Raw genomic sequence first — 15405 nt, forward strand, 5'->3', positions numbered from 1 at the left:
GTTTGGCTGAAATGTTCTCCAGAAAGACGAATCATGAGACTAAGAAGGTTGGAACTTTCATCACCTCCCACCTCCAGGAAAGGGAAGGGGACTGAAGGTTGAGTTAATCACTAATGGTTAAAGATTTAATGAATTGTTCCTATGTAATGAAGTCTCTGTAGAAATTCTAAACAACAAGGTTTGGAGAGCTTCTGGGCTGGTGACCACACTGAGGTGCTTGAAGGATGACACTCCTGGAAAAGGCCTGGGAGCTCCATGCTGCTTCCTCCACAACCTGCTCTGTGCATCTCTTTTGTTTAGCTGTTCCTGAGTTGTATCCTTTATAATAAACCAGTAAAAGTATATAATGCATTTTCCTGAGTCTTATGAGCTGTTCTAGCAGATTATTGCACAGATGAGAAGGCTGTGAAAACCGAATTACAGCCAGTTGGTCAGAAGTATGGGGGGCCTAGATTTGCCAATGGTGTCTGAAGGGCAAGCCATCTGGAGGGACTGAGCCCTTAACCTGGAAGGTCTCATGCTACTCCGAGCAGTTAGTGTCCCAATTGAAGAGAATTGTAGGACACCATTTGGAGTCTTCAGAGACTTGGAGAATTGCTTGGTGTGGAAAACCCACACATTTGGTGTCATAGTGAACTGTGTGACTATGGAAAGTTTTCTTTCATAGCATATGAGGTAACAGGTGCAGCTGGCTGGTACATAGAGGATATTGAAGTTCTACCTTCTCATCAAGTAGGAAGCAAGATCATCAGCTAGGAGTAACAAAGGAGGGGAAGGTTTTTGAGAGAGGAGAAAGTGTAAAATAATCTTTCAAGAAAATATGTCCAACCACTTAGGAAAAGCAGTGTGTCAATTTCTTTTAAAAAGCAAACATATTCTTACCATGGGACTCAGCCATTTGTCTCCTAGGACTCGTCTCAAGAAAAATGAATGCTTATGTGCATACAAATATTTGTACATAAATGTTCGTAGCACCATTATTAATAATGCTCCCAAAACTGGAAACAACTTGAATGCCCATCAAAAGGTGAACAGATAAACGTAATGTGATATAGCCACATCATGAAATCCTTAGCAACAAAAGGAATGAACTGCTGATACACTTACCAACATGGACATTATGCCAAGTGACAACCAGACCCAGAAGACTATGTAGTATATGATTCCGTTTGCACGCAATGGGATGACAGAAGTACCCTGAAGCTGAATTGTGATTGATAGTTGAACAACTGCATAAATTTACTAAAATTCACTGAACTGTACATTTGAAACAGGTGGATTTTATGATATATAAATTGTGCCTTAATAAAGCATTTAAAAATTAACATAGGTTACCAATACAACTAATAGGGAAAAATAGTAAAATGGGAAAATGAGTGAGTTAGGGGCAGTGATAGAATGGCTGGGCAGCATTAGGGCCCACCTGCATCTGTGGCCACGTATACAAAGTAAGACCAGTGAGAGTAGGGGGGGGGTGTTTTTCTCCACCCACAGTCAGCTGCCAGGGTGCAGGTGCAGAGAACAGAGGGCTCTATGGAGTGAAAAAGACAAAGCTAAAAAAGAGTGAGGTGTGAGCAAAAAAGTGGTGATGATGATGGATGGGAGTTGGGCTGGGTGAAGGGAGTAGTGTGGTCATGAGGGGGTGAGGGACAGGGAAAAGGTGGTTCGTTTAGTGAGTTGTTGGGGCTGGGATTGTTGGAGCAACAGCTCTAGAGGGAGCGAGCTGGAGAGACAGAAGGTGATAGGCAGACAGTGAGATACCTGTAACTGAAATTCTGTAGGGGCTGTGATTTGGGGGCTGTCACTGTCTGGGGATGGGTATTTCTCCCCAACTGGGCTGGGACCTCTGGGCTGCTATGGTCACCATTGTATCCCCAACAAAAGTCTAGGTGTAATCGTGAGACGGAAGGGTTGAATGGATGACAAGATTGCTAGAGGAGAGGAAGTCAAGGTACCAAGAGAGCGGAATGGTCAAAGGATCATCTCCCTGAATTTAGAAATCACCAAGAATTATAATAGGAGCAGCTTGCGTGGCAGTGAACCTGGAGCTGAAGTAATGACATTAGTGACGTGGGAGTTGATAGACCTGGCAACAAGAATGGGAGAAGGTGCTATAGTATAAGCTTCAAAGTCAAGGGCTTAGGCAGGAGACAGAGAGAATGGGTTAGCAGTGGCAGTGCGGAGCAAGGAGAATCTTATCTCATGTAAGGCCCAGTGGGCATAAGGGCTGATGAGGAGAAAAACAGCTCCTGGTTGGAAGGGCTGCATGAAAGGCACGTCTGTAGAAGAGAGCTAGGTTATTGTTAGAGCAGGAAGATAAAAGGAAGGTTCTGAAGGGGGTAAGGATATGGGGAGACATTGGGAAGAGCCCTCAGTACCTCCCCCATCCCAGCCGTAACCATTCTGCCTGTGTCTTCTCCAGTCCAGCCCTGACCACTCCGGGCTGACACTGTCTGGGGACTGGTCTGTCTCCCACACTGGGCTGCCAGCTCCAGGAAGGCAGGGCCTATGACTGTTTCAGTCAATATTGTGCCCCCAGCACAGACCAGAAGGCACCACCTAATTACTCAGTGAGAGTGCCAATTTCAGGTCCGAGGAGCAAGTTGGCAAGTGAAATACCTCCAAGCCAGGAGATGGTGCCAGAATTCCAGATAATGGAGGTGGCAACCTTAAATCTGCACTGTACTCTGTACTCTTGAGTATTTCTGTCCTTTGCGGGTGGGGGAGCTTTAATGGAAAGGCAAACAGTAAAATCCATAAGAAGTATGTAACACTATCCTGATTGGAGCCCTTTGATTTATAATACAGCTCCTAGAAATCCTAAATAGACTCAGTAGATTTTTTTTCCATCTTAGTATTTAAACAAATTTTCAAGAATGTTTCTGTGCTCTGGAACACCCTTCCCAGAGAACTCAAAACACCATAGGTTCATTTGCTTGACAAACTCACTGAGCACCCACTCTGTGCCAGGCCCTGTTCTAGGTATGAAGTGACGCAACAGTGAAGGACCAGTGGATTCTCCTGGAGGCTGTTTGTAACTTCTCGTAGTAGCACTTGTTTTGCTTTGTGGAGTAAATTTAAGCATGAATATTAATATTATAAAACGACAAAGCACAAAATTGTCGATACCTAGCCAAATCTGCTCACTCCTCACTGTTCCTCTGCCTGCATCCTGATCTTGTTCATCCTTGTCTTCTACCTGATCCATTGCAGAAAGGCCCCTCCAAGGTCTTCCTGTTCCCACCCCTACTCCCACACTCGGTTTCCTACACGCAGCCACACTGGCCCCATGTCAGATCATGTTTTTTTCTGTGTTCTCACCACTGCCCACGGGGCTCCACACAATGTCTTGTCACCTCTTTACCTTCATCTCCTCCCACTCTTCCCCACTCACTCTGCCCCAACCACACTCCTCAGTTTCTCAGTTCAACTCTCCTTACCTTTCCTGCCTCAAGGCCTCTGCACCTGTAACTACTCTATCGCTGGAACTCTCTTCCGCCAGGCAAGTGCTTGCCTCACTCCTCACCTCCTCTAGCTTTTTGCTCAAGTCACCTGAAGCATTCCTTGGCCACCCTATGTGAAATTTCACCCCTGCCCCAAGGGTTCCTATCCCCCTTCCCTGCTGTCATTGTCTCCAAAGCATGCATGGCCTTCTAATAGTCAACGTGTTTTATTAACCTGTTTGGTGTCTGTTTCCCCATTAGAAAATTAGTACCAGGAGGGTGGGGATTTGTGTGTCTTGTTCACTGCTGTACTCCCAGCGCCTGGAATAGTGTCTAGTACAGAGAGGCGCACAGTAAATCCTTTTCTAATCTATGAATGGGAGTCCGGAGTCCTCCCATGTTCTTGGGGGTGGAAAGCTATTGGGTGTAGAAGAGGGGATCTTAGGGAGTTAACTATAACTAGAGAAGAGGGGCAGAGGGCACCAGCCCATGCGAAGGCCTAGGGATGAGCCCCGATTACAGGGTACCCACATCGGTGAAGGGGGAAGCAGGGAGCAAGCAGGGATTCGCTGCACAAACGAAGGTAGCGCCAAGCCAGTCGAAAATGCCAGGAGCTCGCGAATCCCGGCAACGGAGAGCAGGCTCCAGGGCGCGGCTGGGGCTCCAGGGGGCAGGGCTACGTGATTGCGTCACACGCCATACGTCGCCGCGCGCGTGCGCTTCTTTCCACGTGCGAAAGCCTCAGACTCGTGGGGTCCGGGACGCCGCAGAATCCTGAGCCGCGCAGCTCAGCTCTCGCCATGAAGCCAGGTGCAGAGCGGGGTTAGGGTCGGGTGTCACGGACTGGGCCCCGGCAGGAATTGGGGTGCGGGGGCTTGGCTTTGTGGCAGGCGTTCCGAGACATGTGGGGAGGGGGTCCTGGTTCAGTGTCGTGTGGGAGAGGGTCTTGGTTCCGCCCTGCGATCGATTCTGAGCCTAGGATTGGGTCTGGAGGTTTGTAAGTGGCTTCAGGGGTCCCGGTCATGTGTCGAGTATTTGGCCTGGGATTGCGGGGGGGGGGGGGTCCTGAACTGGGATTCGTCTCATTGAGATTTTTCATTAGGCTCTTGTATGTTGGACCGGTGTTACTGAACACAGAATTTGGGTCCAGGCATTTACGGTCGTGGCTCTCAGGGCTTTCAGGGTTTTGGGGATCTCTCTTGGTTTGGAGGTGTAGAATCTCCAGGAGGTGAGTCTAGGAAGTCCCCCATTTGCCACCCCGGCTGCCGCAGCCCTTGACCCCCAACCATGTACTCGAGAGGGCCGGAGAAGATGAGGACTCCTGCCTTGATTGTATGTGGCCCTCTGGTCCACTTTCCCGCTTTCTACTCTCCCAAGGGGGCGGGTCCCTGAGGATAGAGTGGAGATCTGAGGCCTAGTTATTCTCAAGTCCACGATGAGATGAAACTTCACAAGCCCAGGATAGGATTAACGTGGGGTGTGCGAGGGAGGAAGTCACAGGGCATGAGTGCTTTTATTTGTTCGATTTTCCCCCAGATCTTGATGAACCCCTCCCATCTCCCTCAGGGTGGAATGCTGAGAGCCCTGACTTTGACAGCAGGAGGGCGTCAGTTCAAAGGTTTCATCCTGGCTCTGCTTCTTAACTTACTGCGTGTCCTTGGGCACTGAGCCTCAGTTTTCTCTAAAGTAAAATGGCCCCCAGTTACAATTTAGTAAGATCATGGTAAGAAAAAACAGCACTGGGTGGTAATCATTTTGCAGTGTATAAGTGTATCAAATCAACAGATTGTATACTTTAAAACTTACACAATGTGATGCGTCAGTTATATCTCAGTAAAGTTGAAAAATTGCACAGTGCTTGAAATATAATAATATTGGCTCTAAGTGCTTTTATATTTTTTCTCAAGGGGAACAGAATTAGGATCCTTATCCCTGGCATCTCAGCTCTTCCTAAACCAGGCTACATCCCCCCCTGCTCCACTGCAGTTGGGAATATCTCCCACCGTGACCAAAGGCATCTGGTTTTTCTTTTTTTCTTTTTCATTTTTTTTTTAATCCTCACCCGAGGATATGTTTCTTAAATTGATTTGAGAGAGAGAGAGAGAGAGAGAGAAACATGAATGTGAGAGGGAAACATCAATTGGTTGCCTCCCGTACGCGCCCTGCCAGGGAATTGAATCCGCAACCTTCTGGTGTGTGGCATGGCACTCGGAGCAACTGAGCCCCTGGCCAGGGCAGCGTTTGTTTTCCAGTACAGGGCTTTTTTGTTTGTTTCTTTGTTTCTTTGTTTTTTCTTTCAGCCTATGGAGAGATGGGGTCATCTCCCGAGATCTCTTTCGCTTCGTATTTGGGGATCTGTTGATGGAGGGAGAGGGAGGTGCTAGACGGTGTCTCCCTCCGAGACACTGGCACACCTCCAGGCATCCTGTGGTCTGATTCTCCCAGGAATGGAGTGTACGCGTTCCTCCCAACCCTCCCCCTTATTGTGTTAGGATAGGAAGTTTTAGAAGTTGTCAGGAGTCAGCTCTTCAGTGGGGATGTTAGTCTGGATGAGAGAGGAAGCCTTTGGGAGATTCTGAGCAGGGATGTGGTATCAGTCAGACTCGACTGACACTTTTTTAAAGGATCTTCTTGCTTTTGTAGTAAAAGACTTTAGGGGAGCAAGAGTGGAAGCAGGCACAGCAGTAGGGAGTTTGTTGTTATAATCCACTAGGAGATGATGTGGCTGGGACCAGGACGGTAGCAGTCAACCTGGCTGACAAATAACGATTTGGGAATAGATTTTAAAGGCAGAGCCAACAGCTTGTATGTGGGTGTGAGAGAGAGGAGTGGAGCGTAACTAAGGGTTTTGGTGTGTGTTCCTGGAAGGATGGAGTTGCCGTTTTTGATATGGGGAAGGCTGTGGGAGGAGAGCAGCTTTCAGCCAGCAGGACTGCGGGTCCCTCCACCCAAAACTCCTAGAAAAGTGTGCGAATGTGTTTTTATGAAGAGTGGGTACTTTCCATACATTTTTGTAAGAGGCCCAGAACTTGAAATGGATTACAATAGGTTTTGAGTATCTGGGACTGAAAGCTTACTCTTGTATCCACTGTACCACATATTCTGCCCCTACTTTCCAGGTCTCTGTTCTGTCAGGCATGGGTTAAGAGTCTTAGGCCTAGTGGTTTGTCCCCTAAATAGGAGGCAGCACTCATTGCCTTGAGTTTGAAGAATAATATTCAGACTGTGTCCTAGGCAATGAATTAGTGTTTTGTATGTATTAAGTCATTCAATCTTTTCAAGTCTATGAGGTGGGCACTGTGTTAACTCCATATCTCTGTCTTTGAGATGTTTTCAAGACTTCCAAGAGCCTTCCCTACTTTCTAGGGTCGCCAGTGGTGTGGTCATCCCCCTGTATGGAATAAATGAACTGCATGAGGGGAGGAACCAGGGCTCCGGTCACCCAGCTAATCACCTGCTCCTTGAATGAACAAAGTGGCTGCTTTCGCCATGAGGCAGAACCCAGAGGTTTAAGAGTCATCAGCAGACAGCGTTCTTTCTATTTATTTCTTTGATCCCACACATTGTGCTAGGTGTTGTTCAGAGGGCTGGGGATGCAGTGGTGACCAAAACGATTAAACAGCCTTGTACTTTCAGAGCTTGGTTCTAATGGGAGAGGCAGGCAGTAATGTTAAGAATGCCATGGAAGGTAATTGATAGGAAGAAAAAGAAAGTAGGGTAAAGACCGGGTAGTCAGAGAAGGCTCTATTGTGGAAGGAAGATTTATGAGAGACCTGAGTGCAGCGAAGGAGTGGGTGAGCCAAGCAGATGTCCACAGGACCCAGGCAGTGGGAGCAGAAGATGTTGAAGGTTGAGAACTGGACGGTGAGTTTGTTCTTAGAGAGGAAGAGTGTGGTGCCCAGCATAAAGAGAGTGAGGTCAGAAAAATCAGCAGAAGGTAGGGCCCTATGATGGTGCGTCTTAGTTAGGGCTGCACATTAGATAACCTGGGCAACTTGAAAAAGCTCCCATGCCCAGGCCTCCACCCCAGACAATAAGAAGGTTGAGGTTCCAGAGGTTAGCCAAAGGTGAGACCCACTGCTTTAGGGCTTTGGGAGCCAGAAAAAGGACTTTTTATTTCATGTGAATGTGATGGAAAATTCACTGAAGGGATTTGGGAGGGGGGCTGATGAGATATGATGCCCTGTTTTAAAAAGGGCATCACTAGGCCCTGGCCTGGTGGGTAAGTTGGTTAGAGAGTCGTCCCGATACACCAAGGTTATGGGTTTGTTCCCCAGTCAGGGCACATCCAAGAACCAACCAATGAGTGCATAAATAAGGGGAAGAGCAAATGGATGTTTCACTTCCTCTTTCTAAATCAAGATAGATGATTGATTGATTGATAGATAGATAGATAGATAGATAGAGGCATCACTAGCTGCCCTGCAGACAGTAGTATGTAGAGGGAGGTGATGAGAAAAGGTAAGCACCTCTTGGTTATGTGTAGGAGTTTTGAAACTGTTAATTGTTAAGGATCAAATTAGGAATAGCCATTAAAAAGTTGTATACATTCATCCTTAACACCATTATGATGCATGAAGCTTTCCCAGGATGTAACTATAACACATCTTTACAAAAACTTTAGCAAGTTTGCTGTTGAATAGTCTACAATGATCAAGTCAGATCATTTTAAGTCGACAGTAATTTTCACACTATTTTATAATAGGTGGGGTTTTTTCTCACAGTTACTGGTTGACGGTTTCAAGAGCTTTTAAAACTGTCGAAAGTCAGATATTGAATCTGTTAGCACCAGGAGAATTCTGTTTGCTTCAGACATTGTTTTGTGCTCAGTGAGGAACGTTTGCACTATTCTGAAGTGATGAAAATGAAGTTTTGGTTTTTTTCTTAAACTTTCAATCTTGTTGACAAGCCCTAAACTGCTTATGAACTGTTGCCCATCCATAAAGCACAATTTGTTTGGGGATTTGTTTGTTTTTTTCCCTTTTTTTCCCTTGAGCTGACAAAGGCTCCTGCAATTTCAGAAGTAGGAGATCAGTTAGCAGGAAAGGCTTCATGCCGAGGCGCCCTGTTTGGGTGTTGGCACTTTTGTTCCAAACACAAGGTCAGGCGCAGGAAGATAGGAAGGTGCTTCCAGGGTCTCGGGAACCTGCTGCCACTATGGACACACACACTCAGTGTTGGGCAGACTAACTGCTATTGAAAATAGAATGAATTTTATCAATCTACCATCATCCAAGGAAAACAGAATATTGACAGTAACCTTCCCTATCCTAGCCCCATAATTTCTTCCTCCCATTACCCAGTATCATGAGTTTTGCATTATCTTTCTCTTGCCTCTTTTTGGGGTGAGGGTGGGACATGGGTTACCACACATACAACCACAGCATAACATTGTTTCACTTCAGTTGTTGAACTTTATAAAAAAGGATATGTTGGATGTGACTTCCTTGGACTTAAAATTTTGATTCGAAGATTTACCTATGTTTGTCAAGTAACTATAGGTCCTTTTCATTTTGATTGTGAATATCCCCCCTCCTTTTTTTTTTTTTTTGGTCCTTTGTGCCAGTGGACATTTGTATTAGTCCTGGGTTTTCTGCTGCTGTGGACATTCATGGACATGCCTCCCGGTGCATGTTTCTCCATTTTCTCTCCTGATTAGAATTGTTGAAGTGTACGAGTAACTTTTCAAGCTTCATAGCTCTGATTCCTGTTTCTGTTTCCACCACAGGTTTCAGCCCCCGTGGGGGTGGCTTCGGTGGCCGAGGGGGCTTTGGTGACCGTGGCGGTCGAGGTGGGGGCCGAGGCGGCTTTGGTGGAGGCCGAGGCGGCTTTGGTGGGGGCCGAGGTCGCGGTGGAGGCTTCAGAGGCCGTGGACGAGGAGGAGGAGGAGGAGGTGGTGGAGGAAGAGGTGAGTGAGACTGGGGACGTGTGATGGAGGAGGCTTTCCCTGGGCCTGAGGAGCAGAGAGGAAAGAGACATGGGGTTTCCCGCTCTCACTGCATCTCTCCCTTGTAGGTGGCGGGTTCCAGTCTGGTGGCAACCGGGGTCGTGGTCGGGGAGGAAAAAGAGGAAATCAGTCGGGGAAAAATGTGATGGTGGAACCTCACCGGCATGAGGGTGAGTGAGAAAGGCCGGGAATCCGCTGAGGGTAGGGTGGGATGGGGAGGGGCCCAGAGTCCTCACCGCTGCGCTGATCCCGTCACCCAGGTGTTTTCATTTGTCGAGGAAAGGAAGATGCGCTAGTCACCAAGAACCTGGTCCCTGGAGAGTCAGTTTATGGAGAGAAGAGAGTCTCGATTTCGGTGAGACCTGGACCCCTCTCAAAGCCACCAGAGTCCCAGCTAATGTTGTAACCAGCAGTCTCATCTCCCTGCCTCCACCGCGTGCCCTACCCAGGACAGCTGGGGCATTATCTTAATACATAAGTCAGATCATACACTGCTCTCCCCAAATGCCTTCTGTGACTCCTATTGCCTTCAGGTTATTGTTCCAAGTGTGACCCAGAAAACCCTACACATTCTAGCCTCCCCTTCCCACTCCCTGGCCTCGCCTCCTCCCGCTGTCCTTCTGATTGAGTGCCTTCCAGCCCGCTCACCCAGCCACTCTCTGCCTGCAGTGCTCTTCTCCAGCTCGGCGTGGGGCTGGTCTCATCGCCAGCATCTCTGGTTAGGTGTTCCCTTGTCTTTCTCAAAGGCCACCTTACACCACCCTCTGTCGAAAACAGCCCTTACCACCAATCCCCTGTCCTTTTATTCCATGTCATTTTCTTTCTGGCCAGGCGCACTCCTGCCTTAGGGCCGTTCTGCTGCCTTTCCTGCTGCCTGGAATGAGCTTCCCCCCCACATAACTCGCATGGCTCCTCACCACCTTCAGATGCACTACTTGGCTCTTCCCTGGCTACCCTTTCTCATTTTCACCTGTTCTTGCCCTGCTCCCTGTACTTCCTAACTGCTTTCCTGGCTTGATCCTTTCTCCTTAGCACCTATCACTGGCTGCTGTGTTGTGTGGGTATTAGACCAGTGCGTACTTACTCTTTCAGGGCAGAGGTCTTTGTCTCGTTCACTGTGTATTTCCAGTGCTACTGTAGGGTCTGCACACAGTATGTGCCGGCACCGCAGATGCTTGTGGAACAGATGCATAGATCTTGCCATTATCTGCTATGGTCTTGTCTCTGTGTTTATTGTCTGTTGTTGCCCCCTTTCCCTAAGTCAGTGACTTCCATAAGAGGGCAGACACTGCATCTGTTGTGGTTATTGATATGTACCTGCATTTGATCCTTGTACAATGATTGAGTCCCTTTGAGGACCCTAGGGTGAAGGACAGTGGGGACTTGCAGAAGAGTCTGGCACTGACTTCCATCCCCATCTCTCCGGCCCAGGAGGGAGATGACAAAGTCGAGTACCGTGCCTGGAATCCCTTCCGCTCCAAGCTAGCAGCAGCGATCCTGGGCGGTGTGGACCAGATCCACATCAAGCCAGGGGCCAAGGTGCTCTACCTCGGGGCTGCCTCAGGCACCACTGTCTCCCACGTCTCTGACATTGTAGGACCGGTGAGTGGGTGGCGGTGTGGGGGTTGGATATGAGTAAAGGCTACTGGGGAGGTGGGAGGAAGAGGAAGGTCGCCTCGTCTGCCCTGTACTATGGGGCTGGGGCTAGGCCCCTTTCTCTCAGAGTACCTGGGAGAAAAAGGAGCAGCTCAAATCCAAAACCTCCTTCAGTTTCGCTTCTTAGTCCTGGGCCAGAGGGAAAGGGTCCTGGGCATCGGGGTAACCATTGTTAGCCAAGTGCAGAATTGAGTATATGGATACCAGACTACTTGATTTGGTTGCCCTCTTAAAAAAATTTATGCCCGCAAAATCTGATCTCTGGTTTCTCTTGGAAGAACAGGAGATCTCAGTTTCTGAGCCTGCATTTTTGTGTGGCTGTACAAGCTCCCTGTGTAGAGGGTACCTGTGCATCTCACTTGAGGACCTCTAGCTCATCTACATAACTGTAGACTGTAAACCTGAGGCTGTGGTGGAGGTCTTTAACAGTGACATGGCTTTTAGCAAGGTATTTAATCTTTCTGAGCCTCAGTTTACCTCTCTGGAAAATAGAGCTGTTGTGAAGATAAATGATTTAATTCCTATAAAGTGCTTAGTGCCTGGCCCATTGCAAGTACTTTTAGCTGTTAAGATGTCATCTCTCTGCCCTACATTCTTGGTTTTAAACCTGTACTGGGGGCCTGGGCTTTCAGATCAGGCAGAGTGGGAGTGAATAACGCTTGGCCAATGACTTCGTGTCTCTGGACCTCCGTTTATTCATCTGTAAAATAGACAGTAACAATAGTTGTTAAATGGTTAGGTTTTGATTTGGGGGTTTGAAGAAATGCTTCATACCATGTATGGACCCAAAGTAGGTGCTCCGTACATGAGAACTAGTATCGTTGTCGTTATTATTTGCTTTATTTTAGGACGGTCTGGTCTATGCAGTTGAGTTCTCCCACCGCTCTGGCCGTGACCTCATTAACTTGGCCAAGAAGAGGACCAACATTATTCCTGTCATTGAAGATGCTCGGCACCCACACAAATACCGCATGCTCATTGGTGAGCGATTCAAGGGTTGGCCCAGCTGGGATAGGACAGGCCACTCCAGGTTTCCTGGAAGAGGCCAGAGTCCTGGTTCACATGGAATTGAAATGGATGAGCAGGCCTCTTGAGTCTGCAGGAATGAAAAAGGTGGGGTGAGCCAGGTGTAGACAGTGGTCCTGCTTCAGGGTCTTGGATATCTGGCACCTTCAGAGAGCCGGCTTCCATCTCATGCTCCTCTCCCTAGGCCTCTCCACACTCCTTGTCTCCCTGTAAAATAGGGAGCTTTCACATTGTCCCTGGCTTATGTATAAAAGCCTCCTTCAGAGCTCCTTATCATCAACGTCTGGTGAGATCATAACCCAGAAAGCACAAAGAGTGTGGCCTGGACTAGAGGAGCCCATTGTGAATATTAATGACTTTGATTTTTTTTTTTTTTTAAAATCAGAAGCTAAGTATAAAAATGGAATGCTTTTTAAATCATCCTCTGAGGTAACTTATATGAACAATCTGGTGTCTGCTTTTCCTGATTTAAAAAAATCAGTTTCATTACACCATCTTTCCATTTTTTTTTTAATCTTACTGCCTTAAAAATACTACTTTACATTCTGCTGGTTTTTCTTTCTGTGAGTGTTTTTCCATGCACCTATACCCTTTGTCCTGCAACTTGTTTTCATCTGATAGTCTTGCAGACACCCTTACCTGTAAGCGGTCACCTTTACTTAACTTTTTAATGATGTCTCTGTCTCTCCCCTTCCCCGCCCTCGCCCTCCCCGCCCCAATGTCTGGAGGGCAGGGTCCTGGTCTGACTCGTCTTTCGGTCCCCTGTACTCAGCCTGGGGCTAGGCACAGACTAGGTGGCAACCATGGTTTACAAGAGGCGTGAATGAATGGTGTGACTGGATTTCTTGGGGTCACAGTGGAGAGTGAGGGATCTGGGGGAGGGGGGGCAGGGCAAGGACCAGAGGCAGGGAAGACTCCTCTGCCGGGAATCTGCAGGCCCCATGGGAGGAACTGGGAAGGTCCAGTGGACCCAGCTTTTAACTGCCACTTCTTTATCCCTAGCAATGGTGGATGTGATCTTTGCCGATGTGGCGCAGCCAGACCAGACCCGGATTGTAGCCCTGAATGCCCACACCTTCCTACGTAATGGAGGACACTTTGTGATTTCCATTAAGGTGCGGGGCTTGTAGGAGTCTCACATGGAGTGCTAGCATCTTCTCTATCATTAATTGCCAAGCAGCCAGTCAAAACAAGGGAGCCTTCATCCCCTCTAGTCCAGTCAGTCTGTTTGCAGCCTTTATCCCTCCTCAGCTGCCTAAAAGCCATCCCCAGGCCCAAGTCAAATAGCATGTGATGAAAAATGTCTGCAAAACTAGAAGCTTTGGACTTAAAGAGGCAATAGAGTGTAATGGTCAAGTACACGATCACAGAGTCTGACAATCCTCACTTGAATTCCAACTCACTGTATGACTTTGAGCAAGTTAACTTGTGTGCTCATTTTCTTCGCTTGTAAAATAGAAATGTAAGTCCTTTTTTTTTTTTTAAGTATCTGTGTAAGGATTAAATTTATCAATATATGTGAAGTGTTTAGAGTAGAACCTGGTGTAGAATAAATACTAGATAAGTACTAGGTGCATTTAAAAAAAATTTTATTTTGAAATACTGAGAACTCTGCTGTGTGCCGTTCAACCGGATTCACCATTTTGTTAGCCTTTTCCTACATTTGTTTTCCTATTCTCAGCTGCTTTTTTGTAAAAGAGGAAATAGAAGGAAAAAGAAAACCTGAGTGTTAAAATTTGGGCACTGACTTTTAGATAAATAGGACTCTCTTGAAGGGTGGCTGTTCCAAATCCAGACCAAAGTGAAAATTTCTAAAACCTGAGCCTTTTCCGTTTCCAATAAAAACAAGTGCTGATTTTAAGAGTGCAGAAAAGGTTAAAGCCCAGAGCCTTGCTGCAGACTTGAAAACCTCTCTCCTCTGCAGGCCAACTGCATTGACTCCACAGCCTCTGCTGAGGCAGTGTTCGCCTCTGAAGTGAAAAAGATGCAACAGGAGAACATGAAGCCCCAAGAGCAGTTGACTCTAGAGCCCTATGAAAGAGACCACGCTGTGGTCGTGGGTGTGTACAGGTGAGCAGGGGGCCCAGTATTCCATCAGGACTGGTATCTCCGATCCCTGCACCCAGAACCATATGGGTCCATACTTGTTAGGTATGCTTCTAAAGTGGTGACAAGCTCTGAGACTCCTCGTCTCCTTCCTCTCACAGGCCGCCCCCCAAGGTGAAGAACTGAAGTAGAGCGCTCCATCTGTATTGCGGGAGATTGTGTTGCTACTGTTACACGTGTGTTTTTCTATTAAAAGACTCATCCTTCCTTCCGGTCTGTTTCTGCTGCTGATTACTTAGCGACTTACATTGACAACAGGGAGTATTCACCCTTGGTTAACTTGAGTGGTGATGGGGTTGCAAGCTCCCCCACACAGGGCAAGCTCCTTTCTTAGCTGCCTTTTGTGCTGCCCTAACCCGCCTATTGGCGCTGGGGGCGGGGCGAGTTGATAATTCACTGCGCATGTGTGCTGGCAATCCCTTCTGGGCGCAGGCGCTTTGTGTTGCCCTGGGTCACGTGAGGGGGAGCCGATTGAGGGTGTGTGTGGAGGCGGAGCCGGGGCGGGGTGGGGGGAGGTTTGTTGTGGTCGCCATTTTGCTGGTTGCATTACTGGGTAATCGGGGCCCTGGCTCGCTGCGTCTACAGGATACCCTCTGCCAGTGGGCAGGTCCGAGCTCGGGCTTCCCGAGCAGTTTGAGTTCCCTTGCCCGCGATCTCAGGTAACGAAGCGGCTGACAGGGTGGCTTGCATTCGCGTAGGAGGGGTGGTATGGGACCCGCCCTACCCCTCTCCAGGAGAGACTTAGGAGGCCGGTGGGGGAGAGGAGTGGGGCAGCGAACAGGTTCGTTCAGGCCAGGATCCTGCTATTGATAGTACTATAGCTGGGAGTGGATGAGCCCTAGGGAAGCTGTCCTGGGAGGGTGGCTGGGAGGGGTTATTGGGACCCTGCTCCCGCCCTTTGTTTGGGCTCAGCTCTGCTGCCTGCATCGTCGTCGCCTAGCAACAGCTGGTCTGGGTTGTGATTCGTTGAGCTCTTGGCCCCAGCGACCAATGGCACGGTTGTTGCCATGGCAGGTGTGGACTGCCAAGTTCAGGCCAGCCCCTGCTGGGTGGGGGGGGCCTCCAGAGTGGGGGGCGGGACACCGGTGTCCCTGGGGCCTGGGGGCGGGTGGCTGTGTGGGGCGGGACCGGTGGGAGGAGGGTTAACCCGCCCCTCCCCCCGTCCACCTGCTTTTCCCTTCCCCGGTGCCCCGAGCTGACCCTCTTCTCCCCTCCCCGCCCACGGTG

At 48.5% G+C, this 15405-nt stretch overlaps 1 protein-coding gene across 1 annotated transcript; it reads left to right on the forward strand.

Annotated features, from left to right (window-relative positions):
- Nucleotides 1–4165: 4165 nt before the first annotated feature.
- FBL (fibrillarin) lies at nucleotides 4166–14405 on the forward strand. Its single transcript, XM_054580844.1, has 9 exons — nucleotides 4166–4253; nucleotides 9172–9351; nucleotides 9459–9560; nucleotides 9651–9745; nucleotides 10822–10992; nucleotides 11895–12027; nucleotides 13075–13187; nucleotides 13997–14142; nucleotides 14280–14405. The coding sequence occupies exons 1-9, from the start codon at nucleotides 4244–4246 to the stop codon at nucleotides 14302–14304; spliced, it is 975 nt and encodes a 324-aa protein (XP_054436819.1). The 5' UTR covers nucleotides 4166–4243; the 3' UTR covers nucleotides 14305–14405.
- Nucleotides 14406–15405: the final 1000 nt, after the last annotated feature.

This window comes from Pteronotus mesoamericanus, unplaced genomic scaffold (assembly GCF_021234165.1).
Source record: "Pteronotus mesoamericanus isolate MK-2021 breed Mesoamerican mustached bat unplaced genomic scaffold, CSHL_Meso_final contig_639, whole genome shotgun sequence".
NCBI classification, from domain to species: Eukaryota; Metazoa; Chordata; class Mammalia; order Chiroptera; family Mormoopidae; genus Pteronotus; species Pteronotus mesoamericanus.